This window comes from Pocillopora damicornis, chromosome 13 (assembly GCF_964200805.1).
Source record: "Pocillopora damicornis chromosome 13, jaPocDami1.2, whole genome shotgun sequence".
Taxonomy (NCBI): domain Eukaryota; kingdom Metazoa; phylum Cnidaria; class Anthozoa; order Scleractinia; family Pocilloporidae; genus Pocillopora; species Pocillopora damicornis.
In genome coordinates, this window is record NC_142682.1 from 8,899,233 (window position 1) to 8,916,251 (window position 17,019).

At 41.0% G+C, this 17,019-nt stretch overlaps 1 protein-coding gene, 2 non-coding genes and 1 pseudogene across 3 annotated transcripts; 1 reads left to right on the forward strand and 3 right to left on the reverse strand.

Moving 5' to 3' along the window:
* Positions 1 to 3,812: 3,812 nt before the first annotated feature.
* On the reverse strand, positions 3,813 to 4,826 carry LOC149035367 (protein CFDP2-like). The gene has a single exon (XM_089191266.1). The coding sequence runs from the start codon at positions 4,824 to 4,826 to the stop codon at positions 3,813 to 3,815; it is 1,014 nt and encodes a 337-aa protein (XP_089047392.1).
* A 1,520-nt stretch (positions 4,827 to 6,346) lies between these two features.
* Trnar-ccu (transfer RNA arginine (anticodon CCU)) lies at positions 6,347 to 6,450 on the reverse strand. Its single transcript has 2 exons — positions 6,414 to 6,450; positions 6,347 to 6,382 (listed from the first exon to the last, which is right to left on the reverse strand). It is a non-coding gene; the product is annotated as a tRNA-Arg (tRNA).
* Positions 6,451 to 7,006: 556 nt separating this feature from the next.
* On the forward strand, positions 7,007 to 7,950 carry LOC149035368 (uncharacterized; annotated as a pseudogene).
* A 754-nt stretch (positions 7,951 to 8,704) lies between these two features.
* Positions 8,705 to 8,808, reverse strand: Trnar-ccu (transfer RNA arginine (anticodon CCU)). The gene is made up of 2 exons: positions 8,772 to 8,808; positions 8,705 to 8,740 (listed from the first exon to the last, which is right to left on the reverse strand). It is a non-coding gene; the product is annotated as a tRNA-Arg (tRNA).
* Between the last annotated feature and the right edge of the window lie 8,211 nt (positions 8,809 to 17,019).

Here is a 17,019-nt window from a genome sequence, read left to right on the forward strand (position 1 = left end):
TTCATTTCCGCAGACATGCCTGGCCAGTAGATACATTCACGGGCACGCCTCAGACACGCCTCTATTCCAAGGTGGGACGAGTGAATCTTCAGCTTCATATCTGCGCGAAGGCTCTTTGGTATCACAACGGAATTTCCTTTGAAAATCAGCCCATCTTGTACGGTCAGTTCGTCACGCATACTGAAGTAAGGGTGTATCAGTGCTGGAGCATGCTCCTTCTTCTCAGGCCATCCTACGAGAATAGTATCTGACAGCTCTCGCAGACACTGGTCCTTCCGAGTCTCTGCTCTTATTTCGTCTAAACGTTGGTCAGATATGGGTAGATAACGGACCATGTTGACTGATTCGAAGTCATCTACTTCTTTTCCGTTGTAGGGCAGGTAAGCCCTTGACAGCATGTCAGCCAAATGCATGTTCTCGCCACGCTCACAGTGCACGGTGAAATCGTATTTCTGTAACCTCATCATCATTATCTGGAGGCGTCGAGGCGCTCGAGCGAGTGGTTTCTGTAGAATCATCTCCAGTGGCTTGTGATCACTTTCGATGTGTACATGTCGACCAAATGTATACTGGTTGAAACGCTCAAGAGAGAAGACAATCGCCAGCATCTCTTTCTCTATTTGAGCATACCGGGTTTCTGTGTCGGTAAGGGAGCGACTCGCGTACTCTATAGGCTTGCCGTTCTGAAGTAATGCTGCACCAAGGCCACTCTGGCTCGCATCACACTGTATGGTGAGATCTAGGGAAGGGTCGTAGTAACGTAGAACAGGCGCTTCTGTTACTAGCCTCTGCACGTTTTCAAACGCCTGGTCTTGTTCCGAAGACCAATTCCATGGAGCGTCCTTCCGAGTCAGGCGACGAATCGGTTCCATGACTTCAGACAGTTTCGGAAGGAACTTGGCTAGATAATTGACAAATCCGTTGAGGCGCTGAACGCCCTCCACATCTTGTGGCTTCGGCAATTTTGTGATCGCCTCTACTTTGGCAGGATCAGGCTTCAGGCCCTTGTTCGTCAGGAGATGCCCCATGAAATTTACCTCGCTCATCCTCAGCTTCATCTTGTCTGGGTTAAGGACAATGCCGCGGTTCTTGCACCTTTGTAGGAGATCTCGGAGACTCCTGTCGTGGTTTGCAGTGGCTTCTTCGTCGGTCTCTCCAGTGCCATAAATGAGGATGTCGTCCGCGATGCACAGAATACCAGATAAGCTTTCCAGTGCGTGAGTTAAGTGCTTCTGGAAAATCTCGGACGAGGCGGAGAGACCGAAGGGCAAACGAATCCATCTGTACCTTCCGTAGGGTGTTGCGAAGGTCGTGAGTACGCTGGACTCAGGGGCAAGGACACAGTGCCAGTATCCCGACTTGAGGTCAACTGTCGAGAATACTTTGGCTTTTGAGAGCTCCGGGAGTATGTCCTCAAGTACAGGAAGTTGATATCTTTCTCTCTTCAGGGCGGTGTTAAGTGGCCTGGGGTCGATACAGATTCTCAGCGCCCCAGATTTCTTCACAGCCACGGCAAGACTGCTAACCCATGGAGTGGGTTCATCGATTGGAGCTATGACCTCCAATTGCTGTAGTCGATCCAGTTCTTTCCTCAGTTTCTCTTTGAGTGACGTTGGGACACGGCGTGGAGGTGCGACGACGGGAGTTGCGCCTTGTTCGACTTCAAGGTGAACTGTTCCTGGTAGTGCTCCTAGCTCTCTTTGGAACACCTCTGGGTAGGCCGCTACTATTTCGTCAGCCGTCTGCACGCTCTTAACCTTTGCCCTTGATCGTTCAGGTGGTTTTGCGATCGTGAAGTTTTGAGTGTTGACAGTAATTAGGCCCATCTGTTGAGCTGCCTTTGCTCCAATGAGTGGGGTCAGTTGTCTATCAACAACAAGGAATTCCACCGAGAACTTCTTCTTATTCTTTGGATTGTGGAGAAGTAATCGACAGGAACCCAGTGGCTTTAGTGTTGTGTCGTTCCACATTTGTAGTGTCTTTGTGGTGGGCTCAAGCTTCTTATCAGCCACAAGATCGACGGAAATGACATTCACCGAGGCGCCGCTGTCTACTTGAAATTTCACTTCTGCCTTGCCCACAAGCATCTCAGTGTAGATTACTCTTGGGTAATCATGTTCTTGTGTAACAGCGTGTATCATGTCCGGTCGTGCAACAATGCTTGTAATGTACTCCATGTCGCTGTCATCGGAGGATTCATCTCTCAAGTTGTACACTTTTCTGGTCGGAGTAGTGCAGGTTGTTGCGAAGTGATTTCTGCCACCGCACTTCGTACATTTCGCGCCCCACGCTGGACACTTTCCTTTTTCGAAAGGATGTGCTTTGCCACAAAATTTACAGGTCTTCGTCTTCCCCGCGCGGCTTTTCCTAGACTTGTCATCACGGCGGTTGGAAGGCGGGTGTTTATCTTGCACAGCGTGAACATCTTCGTTCTGGGCGCCCGAGTTCGTCTTTAATTGCAAATTTGTTGCCTCAGAACTCTTGCAAAGATCGATACACTTCGCCAGGGTGAGACTCCGTTCTTGTAGAAGCCGTTTGCGAGTGCGGTGATCTTGAATCCCCAGGACGATCCTGTCGCGAATGATCGAATCACGCATGCAGTCACAAAAATTGCATGTTTTCGCTAGTGTGCGAAGGGCGGTGACATAAGCATCAATGCTTTCGTTTTCCTGTTGAGTTCTGGAGTTGAAAGTGTACCTTTCAAAGGTTTCGTTCAGTTCGCCGATGGTGAATTCGTCGAACTTTTGTATTATCTTTGCCAGATCATGTCTATCGTCTGGAGTGTCGAATTGGAAGCCGTTAAAAATCTTTAACGCATCAACACCGATACAGTGGAGAAACAATGCGACTTTGTACGCCGGCGGTTTCAGCTCGAGTTGAGCAATGACCATGTAGTTGCCCCACATTTGTTTCCATACTTTCCAGTTGTCCGCCACATTCCCAGTCGTAACTAGTTTTCCAGGAGGCATTATCCCGGCCATCGCGCCAAAAGGCGGGTGTTGCACAACTCCCAGTTGTGTTAGGGTCTGTTGCGAAGAGCCAGGTGGTGGCGCTTCAGGCGCCGTTTCTGAGTCGGACATTACTACACCAAGATGATTTCAACTGTTTTCGACTCCGTAAGTGGTAGGCGGAGGATTCGTTATCCTATTTCGCTGCCACCATGTTTCAAGATCCGTTTTTATTAACCATTCAGTAGCATACAGCGTTGTAAGACAATACAGATGTAACTCGATCTCAGTCTAGTTAGACATTGATGGCGCATGTAATCACGTACATATTGTAACAGCTGTGTAGCAGGAATGTTGCATCTTTTAGGACGTCAGCCAGCACTGCTAAGTCGTCAGCATAGTCTGTATCTGTTACTTTCATAGTTGGGAAGCATTTGCTCTTCCGCTTTGCGAGGATAAAGCCAAGTTCATTGTTCTTGTCTAGAGCTTTACGCAGTACATAGTCAAGACATATAATGAATATGTATGGGGCTAGTGTATTACCTTGGAGGACTCCAGCACTGATATCGAAGAAGTCTGTGTCTCCATCAGGGGAGCGAACCATAGATATTGTCCTGATACATTATCATGATGGCATCTACTGTTTCCTTGGGTATTCCATAGGCGGATAAGATCTCTTTCATCTTTCCGCGGTGGATCGAATCAAAGGCTTTTGAAAAGTCGATGAAAAGGAGAGTAGCTGGAAGGTTTTTAGATTTTATGCCTTCCAAGATACGTCTGATGGTGAGTATTTGTCTTGAGGTTGATCGGTTTGTGCGGAACCCGTTTTGGTTTTTTCATGCATCATGTTTCTTTGCATGCTAATTAAAAAAGGTTGTATCTTGTGTTAGTACTTTTTGTCAGAGTTGTGTCTTGTAGAGCAGCAAATCTATTTTTTACTCTGGTAATGAAGGTGTTGCGTATTTCAGAGTTGTCTTTTAGATGTGTCCAGTCGTATGGAGAAATGTTGCTGTTCTTCTTTTTGTTTGCTCGAAGACTCAGACGTATTTGGGTGGAGACGACACGATGGTCTGATGCTACGCTGACAAAGGAGTTAAATGCTCTACAATTCTTTGCACTGTTTTTCCACTTCCGATTGTTGATCACGTAGTCCAACTGTGCCTTGCTCCCATTTGGTGATATGTGTATCCATAGCTGACCTGTTCTTTTCTGGTATTTCGTATTGAGACATAAGAGATTGTTGTCATTGATGTAGTCTTTTAGCTTGGAGCCATTTCTGTTGGTTTGAGTGTGATATGCATATTTGAAGCCATCAAGTTGCCCAAGATGTGCATTTAAGTCGCCTGCAATAATTAATATATTGTGTTTGGGAACTTGTCTGGTGACTGATATTAGGTCCTCGTAAAATGTTTCGACTTTTGTTTCGTCGCTTACGTTGGTGGGGCTGTAACAGGAGATAATAGTGGTCTGAGGATTTCCATTGAAGGTAGCTATCATAATTCTAAGTGTTATCATTTCAGCACTGATAAGAGCATTGTAGGCTTGTGGGCTAAATAGCATTCTGGTTCCTCCAGTGGCCTCATTCACACTTTTCTTCCATGCAGAGCAGGTGATAAGTCTCCAGCTGCCAAAGATGTGTTCTTTTGTTGCAAATTCCTCGTGTATAAATCTGTGTTCTTGTATACAGATGATGTCATGTTTTGTAGAATCAGCTGAGGCGATTAGTTCAGGTATCTTTCCTTCTTTCTGGAGTGTTTGGACATTGAAGGCCGCAATGAAGATGTCTTTCTTTCCCTTCATCAGTCTGGAATTGATTTTTTTTGTTTGGATCGCTTTGGTTTTAGCAGTTGATTTTTCGACTGCAACCTGAAACGTCATTGCAGGACGCGCTCCATGGTTGACCGCGCAACGAGCGATGCGGGATGAACGTCTTGGGTTTTGTGTCATTTCATACTTTCAAAGGCTGGATTGACACTTGTGGTCGCTACTCCATACAAGTGTGAGCAATACTCTGTATCAGAGCGTTTGTGCTAAGCCGAAACAATCAACATTGGTTGTAGTGAATTGCCTCGCCACAAGTAGCTTGAACCAACTTTTCAATATCTCGATCATTGCTTCATCTACTATCCAACATCCTGCCTCCCGATGTTTTCACCTTTATCACGGGTAGAGTGGCTGACATGTGTTTCACCTTGCTAAAGGGCGACCTGTGATTTTGTCCGGCACCGCTTATTGGTTATTCGCAGCTAACCTCTATATCTAGAGGCTGTTCCCCTATCTGCAACCTGGGGAGCCGGTGGATGGGAGTTCGCACCTCCACACCACTAACGCAGGTGTTTGATTCTTCTAAAAAGGTACTTAATTAACACAGGCGAGAAGAAAAGTGGAAGAAAACTAATTATGTACGTACACAACCTGTCAAAATCAATGAAATCCTAATTGCAGAAGTTATGAATGAAAGGACAAGTTTTGTATTGTGCTCGAGGGCATTCAAACTACTCAACTAGTAGTGAAAATAAGCCTCCCAGTTGGCTTGTTAGCTCAGTTGATAGAGCACTGCTCCGGTATTGCAGAGGTCATGGGTTTAAGTCCCGTAAGGGCTTGAATTTTTTCAGGCATTATTTTCGCTACTAGTTGAGTAGTATTCATAACTGCGAGGATCGTTTTCATTCGAATCGTGAAACTTATCACATCAGTTTCCTGAATCTACGTTTCCAGCTGAAGCAAACCCGAAGAGTCCTTCGGGTTCGAGTCCTGTCAGAGATGCTCCTCTTTTCTTCCATTATATTGTTGAGAAATAAATTTGCATTGAATTTTTAAATTTTTTTCCAAGTAAAAATGGAGGAGTATTCAACTATTACTTACAAGTCTCTGATAAGTTTTTCGATTCTTTTTATGAGGTTTTGGGATGGGAGTTGGTCTGCCTGAAGCGAACTAGGACAGCTCGGTGTCTAGTAAACACCTTTCCGCAGAACAAGTACATTATTATTAGCGCACTATTGAAGATGCTCCTATTTTTTCATTTGCCAGAATATATGAATGCATGATACTAGGAATGTATTCAGTATGTGGCCTTCGCAATAAAATGAATGTATATAACCAGCAGATAAAGATAGGCAAGAGGTGATTACAGACCACTTCTTTATAACTCCTAAGTCTAAGAGAAAAGTTAAAAAGACTAACTCGAATGTGAAGGTGTGACTGGAGCCAGAAAACAGAAAGCGTCCATTGCCAACCACTTTTTAAGGTACTCAATCCATACGAAGTCGTGGTTCCAATTTTAGCCCAGTTTTCTCTACTATGATATCGTTTTCTTCCTGCTTTGAGATGATAGTTCTTTATCATCCTATCAAATATGGCAACGTATCCTAAAAATTTTAAAAAAAAGTAAGAAGCTGCACCTCCGACGGGACTCGAACCCGCAATCTTCGGCTACGCTCTGTTCACAAGTGGACACCCGTGATTTAGGAGGCCGACGCGTTATCCATTACGCTACAGAGGCCACTTAATAACAGAAGTAAAGATTTTAAAATATTATTTGAAAGTCAGTAGTGGATTTTATTTTTTAAACAGTCATTTCTGGTTAGTAATTGGCTCATTATTATTTGTTATGATATTAATCTGCTGGTGCTGCAATAGTACCCGCTCAGGTCGTGAGTTCAACCCTCGCAAGGACCGAAAAACTCTTCCTTTTTTTCTTCACCTAGAAATGCTTTTAAAAATTTTTTTTTCTTGTATCCTGTAAAATTCCATTATAAAGTACTTCATATTCTCTTCCTGCATAAGTAAATAGTCACAAAAAAGTCCGCAGGTGTTTGATTCCACTAACAAGGTGCTTAATTAACACAGGCGAGAAGAAAAGTGGAGAAAACTAATTATTAACGTACACAATCTGTCAAAATCAATGACATCCTAATTTCAGAAGTTGTGAATGAAAGGACAAGTTTTACATTGTGCACGACGGTATTGGAAAGTGCCAGGTTGGTCGTTAGTTTGTAGTGAACTTCTAAACAAAAGAGTGCCTATATTTTTTTCGGGTTTAAATGAAATAAGTTGAGGTTGCGAAAAGACAATACCAGTCTCTGAATATCTTTTAGGTAATTCAGAGTTTCTAAGTGGAGGGTAAGTTCTTTATGACGTGTAGCAGTTATCGAGAGAAAGATAACACCATTACTTTTCTCGACGCAGCAATTACAGGGAATTCAGATGGTCTTCTCACTACCACTGTCTACAGAAAGCCTACCCACACTGTTCAGTACCTAGCCTATGATTCACACCACCCTCAGTCAGTAAAGCGTGGTATTGTTGAGTGTCTATACGACCGAGGCAAACACTTCACCACAAAACCGTCAGTTATGCCTGAGGAAAGAAACACTTGTCATCAGTACTTGGTTATCCTTCTTCATTTGTACGAAAACCCGCAAAGACAACAAGGGTAACAGCCAACAAAGAATCCGCGTAGGAATTTTAATCTACTGCCGTTGTCCCTTACGTAAAAGGTGTATCAGAGGTTCTTTGCCGCTCCCTACAACATCAAGGCATATCAATCGTTTTCAAGTCGGACACAACACTTAGGTCTCACTTAGTACGACCTAAAGACGCCCTAGAACCATCAAAACAAGACGGTGTCGTTTACAAGATCCCATGCGAATGCGGCAAAGTGTATATCGGTAAAACTGGGAGATCAATGCGAGAAAGGATAAAAGAACACGACAGAGACATACCGTTTGCTCGTACTCTGACCTCAGCGGTTTCGGAGCACGCGAACGAAACGGGGCATATTCCTATTTGGAGCAAGGTTTAGTTTATTGATCGTGACCCTCGCTGGTACACACGTAGGGTCAAAGAGGCTATCCATGTAAAAAACAACAGCACGAACAATGACTTAGTTGCTCAACTCCGCCCTGACATGTTCATGAACAAAAGCAGAATTTTCTTTGGACGAAGGGGAACAATGTACACTAATATTGCTGAACTACAATTTTTTCGCTACTGCAAGTAAATATTGCGAGAACAACTGGCATTCTGTCCGAGGTTGTGCTAAGATAAAATATAAAAGAACATCAAAGGATTGAAAAGATCTGCAGCTAAAAATATGATTTAAAGAAATAGCGTACTTTCAAACAAGTACACCTTTCCGCAGAACATTAGCGCACTGTTGAAGATGCTGCTTTTTTTCATTTTCCAGAATATATGAATGCGGAATACTAGGGATACATTCAGTATGCGGCTCTTGCCAAATACTGAAGGTGCATAACCAGCAGTTAAAGATAAGCAAGGGGCGATTACAGACCACTTCTTTATAAGTCCTAAGTCTAAGAGAAAAGTTAAAAAGATTAACTCGGATGTGAAGGTGTGACCGGAGTCAGAAAACAGAAAGCGTCCATTGCCAACCACTTTTAAAGTACTTAATCCATACGAAGTCGTGGTTCCAATTTTAGCCCAGTTTTCTCTACTATGATATCGTTTTCTTCCTGCTTTGAGATAATAGTTCTTTATCATCCTATCAAATAGGGCAACTTATCCTAAAAATTTTTAAAAAAGTAAGAAGCTACACCTACACCAACAGAAACTGTCCATTGCGAACCACCTCTAAACGTACTTAAATCCATATGAAGTCGTAGTTCCAATGTTACCATAGTGTTTTTTACCCTGATATAGTTTTCTTCCTGCTTTGAAACAGTAGTATTTTTTAAAATCATTTTATCATATATGGCAGCCTAACCTAGACATGTAAAAAAAGTAAACAACCTTTTCACCTCCGACGGGACTCGAACCCGCAATCTTCGGCTATACTCAGTTCATAGGTAATGACCCATGATTTAGGAGGCCGACGCGTTATCCATTACGCTACAGAGGCCACGGCAAGATACAAGATTTTAAAATATTATTTGTAAGGCAGCAGTGGATTTTATGTTCTAATCTTTCATTTCTGTTTAGTAATTGGTTCATTATCATTTGTTATGAAATTAATATGCTGGTGCTCTGATAGTACCCGCTCAACGAAGTGTTACGAAGCATTGGTGCGATCTCTTAGCTTCTAAGGACCGCGTGACGAAATACTGCTAGAAGTATGCAGGCATAAATTACCTGGCTCTATAGAAGTGGCGCACATGGGCACGTGCAATTGAACTTATCACAATAAGCGTGCCACTAATGATTATATAACGAGAGGCGCATTCGGAATGTAGTCAGTTATTTCTTCGGTCTTTTGAACATGTAACTGCTCGGCTTATGTTGAAGTAATAAATAGGCTTTTTAACCCAAACTTATCGTTACAGACCGGTAATTGCCTTTGCCATTTTATTTCAACACACCTGCCTATCATGCATTTTCGCAAATTGAAACATTTCATATTTACAACAAAGATATTTAAAACCTATAAATAATCGATTAACTCGTCTCTCACTTATAGGCCATTATAGAAATTAGTTGATTAAACAAAGGCGGATAGTGACAGCTGAGTTTTTCTCCAACTGCACTTTTGTTTCCCTCGATAATTAACCACCTATACAATCGTCTCGCTTTCATTTATAAAATATTACAGTCGAATACAATTATGGAGATAATTACTTGTGGAATTTTGATCGCCATTCGGATTTGGATTGACTAAAAGGTACGCAACTTTAAATTCAAATGATTATAATAACAGTTACTATAGCATTACTAAGAACGGATGGAGCGTAAGGAAAGCGAACCTCGGAGTGTCGACTTCGTCATCGCTTCTCTCATATTGTACTGCTTTCACTTTTGACCTTATCATGTTTCTGTAGATTATTAAAATTTAATCTATCGATTTAGTTTGAGATTAATAATGTTGCCCCTAGGAACAAAACGATAACGTTATTTGTTTACAAAGCTCAAAAAAATATCAATGACTTGTAAAAATCCCATCAAATATCTTCTGGAACAGTGATAAAATAATTATTAAATGGATTGGGGAAGTAGCTCAAGTAGTAGAGCGCCCGCTTGACATGTGGGAGGTACCGGGATCGATACCCAGATTCTCAACATTTACGTTTCTTTTTCTAATTGTTTGCAATAGGATGAGTCCTTCTAAAGTTGTTTGCAAATTTCCTTGGTTATTGTCGGAGATCCAACTTTTTTACTCGTTCTTTTTTTAATTTCTTGTCAGTCGTGTTGTTTTTGTTTTTCTTTAGTAAGCTCGATTTCAAATCCAGATTTATCAGAAATCGAGGCTGCTACTCTTAAAAGTAGAAATAGAAGCCATTACTATGGCCTACAGTTCAAACACTAACAATAGCTGACTAGTAGCTTACTTGGCCTCTTAACTCCCTGGGGCCCGCAGTAAAGTGGATGCGAAAACTGAAACGGAAACGATCCGACTAGTTTTATAAAAGGGACTAAATCAGATCGACCCACTATTACTGTTCGAATCTTTTTCTTGATAGAGGGGAAGTCTCATCTGCCGTTATTATCTGAGTTCTGGAACGTAAAAGGGAGGTTTGAACTTTGTACCTTTTGACAAAAAGTTGCTCTAACCAACTGAGTACCCAATATTGACAAAATAGTAGGGCAACAGATATTCCCATAGAGCACGCGTATCTTATCAGAAAAAATGACAACAACCACCTTCAATAACAAACTTGCCTAGTACGGTCTGAGAGTCTTAAGAGACAGCATTAGGAGGTAAGGTGAGGGCAGCTTTTTTGATTGTATGTAAAAAACTTCACGCTTTGCAACTGGGCAAAGCTATTTCAAGGTGATCATTTGACAACACAATTTATAAATTATAGTCATAAAAACAAGAGATTAACTTGAAGTTGGCTTGCTGGTCCAGTGGCATGATTCTCGCTTAGGGTGCGAGAGGTCCCGAGTTCGACTCACGAATAGGCCCGTTTTGGCCTGGAATATGGAAGAGTTTTGTTCCTTCACCAACCTAGTTCAAGATAAAAGAAGACCAAATCAGTCAAAAAAATATACATCTGTAGTGGCAACCCGATATGATTTCTACTCAGAGTTCAGAGTTTTTTCGGGCAGGTTTTTTCTGGCAAACGTTCTAATCGCGCGTCTATTTTGAACGGCTTCTCAGCTCCGTTAACGAGAAGATTCCAACATTCTCGTCAACGTACATCCCGGTTCTCGGTTCGTTTGAAGTGATTATTTCCCGAATCCCGCTCCTCAAAATCGCGGATTCCCGCGTTCCGTTCATAATAACAATCCCACATCTCACTCCCCTCCTACTCTAAATTCCCGGATCTCGGCCTTTAAATAGGCCTATACCGGATCCCGAAAAACCTATTGGGGACCCTCTTCATAGAACTGACTGGTAAAGTTCTATGATCCCGCGATGTGCCTTTTTGCCTAGTGTAAAAGTCAGGGATTCTACGATGTTTATTGCCACGGTCCACACTGGCTGCGTATCACACGCGCTGAAATAACCCCGCTCCTGCAACGATTTCGCGACAGAACAATATTTTACGTGTCAAATTGGTTAAGTCATGCCACCTTCTGTTCGAAAAGGAAACATAGGGAACGATTTTCCCATGAAAATCGAGGAAAATGAAGTTGAAATATTTCACCTACAGGGAGGTGTTAAGAAAGTTAGAACGGGATGTGACTGACGAATAAAAAAAAAAAAAGAAAAAAAAAACCATCATTCTCTTCTTGCGACAACAGTCATTCTCCGGATTACTCTCATCTGGGAGATCAGACCACAGGATCAAATGTTGCTCCCGGGTACAAATGTCAGTCAATTGGGGAATTAGCTCAAATGGTAGAGCGCCCGCTTAGCATGCGGGAGGTACCGGGATCAATACCCAGATTCTCCATGCGTGAACTTGTTTTTTTCCTCTTAGTTTACAATGGGAGATTACGCCTGGTCACCAGCAGTGTATTATTCCAAAATGAAAAGGAAATTTGCACAACATGTTTTCCTAAACGGAACTTTTTTAAATGATGAACTAGTGAGCAGCATTGCAGAAACTGAAATTATAACAACTTCTTTTATTCTCGTCTGACAGTAGCAGACTTCATCAGGGAGATTTTTCAAGTAGGGAAAATACGTCTGCTTATAAACATGTAGTTAATTAGATGTCTGTTTCTTTCCTTTACGCACAGTGTGAAAAACGTGGAAAGTGTCCGCAAGGTGTGACAAAAGGGTTGTACAGACTCAGTGTCTCTGGAAGTGACCCTCACTTCATTACAATTAACTCTATCACTCCCATTGTGACTTTCATTGTCTCTGTTACTGTCATTGTCAGTTTATTGACACTATCTCTGCCACTTCACATGTCACTGACTGAAAGTGACAGAGACTACAAGAGTGAAAAAAATTAAAAAAGGTGAGCGACGATAACAATGTCTCTGCCTCTGGGCACAATTTTAAAATGGATGTGACAATGTAAGGTTAATATCAGCATCTGGGGATAAGAGACACAATGTATGTAAGATTTTATGATAAATATTAACATCTGGGCACACATCCCTGATTGGTAGATTTTATGATAAATATCAACATTTGTGCACAGACTGCATGGAAGACATTTATATAAGCACATTAGAATCAGCTAAAATATGCTATCTGTGTGTTTGTTCTGGAGGTAAATAACGGAAATTTTTCCTAAAGGCCGTTACCCGAGGAGGCGCTTAAGAAACATGTGATCAACAAAAGGCGGGAAAACCTCGATTTGTCGTGAAAGAGGCGCAGCAAAAAAGGGCCGCAAAGGATCAACGAAAGAGAATTGCATAGTCAACTGGGGCTAAGGTGTTCATGCTAGGGCCATACGACGTCTCATACAAAAGACATCCACATATAATGAGCCCCATGTTTGGTTTACGATATTTCCTAGTTAACTCTATTCCACCGCATACACCCGCATCTACCTTTACTTACCCTTGTTCTGTCATTTAAACACTCATCCCCAATTTAGCCTTGTTTAACCTTGTAGATGCCCATCTACCTTCAGCTAACCGTGATATACCATATTAACCCACACCTGACCGAAGTTAATTACCCTCGACCAAATTAACCTGCATCCATTAATGAGATTAAAAACAGGATTGTCAAGCGGCAAATTTTAGATTAAAAAACGAAGCTAAGTTAGGGTAGATGGGGGATAGCTAAGTAGATCATGGTTAACCTAGGTTAGATGAGGTTTAACGTGATAGAACTAAAGTGGCTAACTTAGGGTGGAAGTGAGTTAAAGTGGAAAAAATGGTTAGGTGATACGTCAGAAAAAATAGTAATCGAAGAATCTTATTTTAAACTTTCCTTACATGATTTTCTCCAATGTTTGCTTCGAAAAATACAATGAAAAAGACTGGTTACCGTGCTTTTTAAAGCGATATGACGGGCCACACTTACCCCACCTATGCCTGTACTGGCACTAATCACGCGCGTCATTTTATCGGTTCACGGTACATTTTGCGGTAGCTGGAAGCAAGGAGTTTTGAAAATGACATTTGGAAGAAACTTGATTGGTAGAAAGTCTCGAGCGTATGAAACAATTCGATATGTAATTTGTGGAAAAATCACGCAATTTTTGACGGCATCGATTCAGTAGATTTCTTGAGTAGTTCCTTTCAAGGTCATAATTTGCATGCTCGAGTAATGGGCTTCGTGCACGCTTTTAGCTACATCTGTTTCCCTTCGATAATTTTTTAAAATTTCTTCAATTAAAAGGGGATACTTTATACAGCAGTACTATGCAATAAAAAATAAAGGGAACCGTGCTCGTTCAAGACCTAAAGACCATCGTACCTCTTTACCTGGTCCGTCGATTGAAAATAATACCGTGTTCCCGGAACGCGCGCGCTTATTCGCCAGATTCGCATTACAGGAGTTGAGGAATCACTTTAACTTAGGGAGATAAAACCAGGGTTACTTGAAGGAAAACACGGTAGAACGTGGCGAACTTCGAGTAGATGTGGGTTAACGTGTGAGAACAAGGTTAATTTGGTCATAAGACAATTGAATCAAATCAATCAGCCAATGAACTTTAACTGTTCGCGCGGCCCATGTGAGTCCTTTCCCTTAGACATAAAGTTTTGATCAACAAACATCATAGTATAATATCACGCAAACACAGACCAATTATTACGTTAAGACCAGGATTGCTTAGCAGCAACTTTTACATGGGTAAGGAGATTAAAAGCCTGAAATGTCCAGATATTTCTAACGTCGTTGTTAAGAGTCCACTGATTTGTCTCATGGTTTTCGTTGCTTTATAATGTACATTCGCTATTTGATAGGCAGAGAACATGTTTTCAAGGATTAAGAAGGTAGAGAGGGCAACGATTTTAAGAATTTCCAACTTCTTCTCTTAATAATTCGTGTGATACTATTTTAATCGTTTCGTTTACGCTTGTTTTCCTTTAATCAGGTATAAATTATTATTCAGGCCAAATCGTGATTTGTTCTCGAAGCACGCGAAACGAATAATCGTACAGAGAGTTTTTAATCGACTTCTTGTCAGTCGAGCTCTTAGGTGAATTTCGAGCCGAGGGAATTTGCAAAAGTTTTCAAAATTCAAAGGGGCAAATAGGAAAAGGTGCATTTTTTTCTCATTTCTGAAAAAAAGTTTAAAAGCTAGAAAAACATAAGTCGAGTCAGAGGGACAGACAGATAAAACAGTCCGCTTTATCTTGTATTATTGTAAATATTGTAAAAGAATTCAATTGGGGGGCGGTCAAAAATGCATATCATTTCAGTCGTAAAATAATTATTTCAAAAAAATCAAATTGACAATACAATACAGCACAAATTTATTCGCCATATATTAAGAGAAAGATGGTTTACAACACAAAATTCATAATACCATTAAGCTTACAATACTTGTTAAAATAATACTTTGATAGATGGTAAGGGGCCTCTAGCAAACACAAGACCGACACGAGGGAGGCCTCCTTACTAAAAAAAACAAGAAAAACAAAAAACGTTAACATCTAGGCGATACGCGTTCATTGGGAACATTTCTTTTGCCAAACCACCAACCTTTATAGTCAGTTTATATATTGAGTTAGTAAAAAGATTCGAAGACGTCTTTCAAAGGGTAAGGGATTCCAAATTTTTGCCCCTTGAAAAAATACAGAAAAATATATAACATTTGGTTTGACATCTAATAATATACATGGAAAAATTACTTAGTTCTGATTGGTTAAGATAAATGCAGTTTTCAGGTAATTCAGTGCAGAAGAGAGTTAATTCAGTGCAGAAGAGGGTTAACTCTTTCAGTGCAAAGAAAGAAACAAATCAGACATTCTGATTGGTCAATAATCAAAGAAACTCATAGATAGCCAATCAAATGCGAGCCTTGGATGTCGCAACAAAATTTGAAAATTCGAAAATTTGCGAGCGAAACAATGGCCGGCGTTTTAAGTAGGTTTTCTTTCGCCACCGCAGCTGAAAAACAGCTTAAACAATAAAAACACTGTAAAAGGCGCTGCTTTTTGGTTGTCGGTTTGGGAAAAGTGGTGTTTAGAGGAGGGAATTGCCGAAGAAATCGAAAATTACGAGCCGACCCGGCTTAACACTTTGCTCGAGCGATCCAACGCCGAAATTAAAAACAAACATGGTTAAACCTCGGAAACGACGATTCCATTTCATCAAAAGTGATTCGGACACAGACTGAACAATTCCTTGAACTGTTTAGCCGGACTTTGAACTTTTTTGCACCTTGAAGATGCGAAGATATCATTGCATATTATTGTTTTGATCGTACGCAGTTGTTTTGACCGAACGCACGGTTTGAATAAATTATTTTTTGCACTTGATGCGCGCGCTTTGCTTATGTTTAAATGATAGACCATCTCGTATTTTTCCATGTATATTATTAACAGGTATTCACATGATTTTTCTCTTGCAATTTGGAATAAACCAGCACTTGTTAATTTTTTCAAAGACCACAAATTGCACTCGCCCTACGGGCTCGTGCAATTTTGTTAGTCTTTGAAAAAATTTACTCGTGCTTATTTATTCCAAATTTCACTCGAAATCATGTGATTACCTATACAAAGATGCACGCAAAAAAAAAAAATGTTTCTGCAAGTTAAAAATTATTCCCGATGAACGCGTATCGCTTACATATTCATGTTTTTTCTCTTTTCTCTTATTAAAGAGGGCCTCCCTCGTATAAGTCCTATGGTTTCTATAGCCCCCCTGGCCATTTATCACCCCATGCGAGGTAAACGGGGAGTGGGGGGGGGGGGGGGGGTGGTAAAGCGGCAAGGCAGAAATTTCCCCTTGCTACTTAGCCGCTTGTTATATTTGAGGATAAAAACAAAGGGTATTCAAATAATAGCCCCAACAGTCTTTCGACTCTTAGGTACACGGGTAATTAAGATCATATTTCATCATGTTTCTTACAGCAAGGGGATAACGCAAAACAGCAGGGGCAAATAGTCTGATGGCACCCACGACAGTCTTAAATCTCTCCCTTACACATAGTGTAATAAACTTTGACAAAAGATTGAAAAATAACCTAACCTCATTTTTCTTTAGATTTAAATAAAGAACTTGAATCATAGAAATTGTCATTTCTTGTCGACATTTTCGAAGGTCTGAAAATGTAAAAAAAAAAAAAAAATCCCGATTGTTGTATCTAGACCTAACCTATTGGACACCTGTCCGATCTAACGTTTCGATCGAATACAAAAACACCGAATTCTTCATACCAGTCATTTTCATTTCCTTTGCAATTAATCTCCTCCAAACTAGTTAAAATTCAAACTATAAAAAGAGAAACATGGGACAGTGAACAGTGATTCTCATGGGTATGCATGGGTACACATAGGTGTAGATGTCTAAAGCGACCTTTAACCTCAATCCCTGGTGATCGACAAGTATTTTCCCCTTCATTTACAGTTGCTGGAAGGATTGTTTGTAACGTTTCATGCGCTTTCCCATCTTTGTTTAAGTGATGCAATTCTGAAAAAAAAAAGAGGTTTAACGTCAGTTTTTAACATTAATTTTCGATTTTTTTCAAATCATCGAGTCATACTCACCGTCACCGTCTCTGTCACTTTCTCTGGCGCACTGGCATTCAATGTTTCTATCACTGCCACCGTCTGGCTCGATGATTGTCCATGTCACTATCAGTCACTTCTCCGT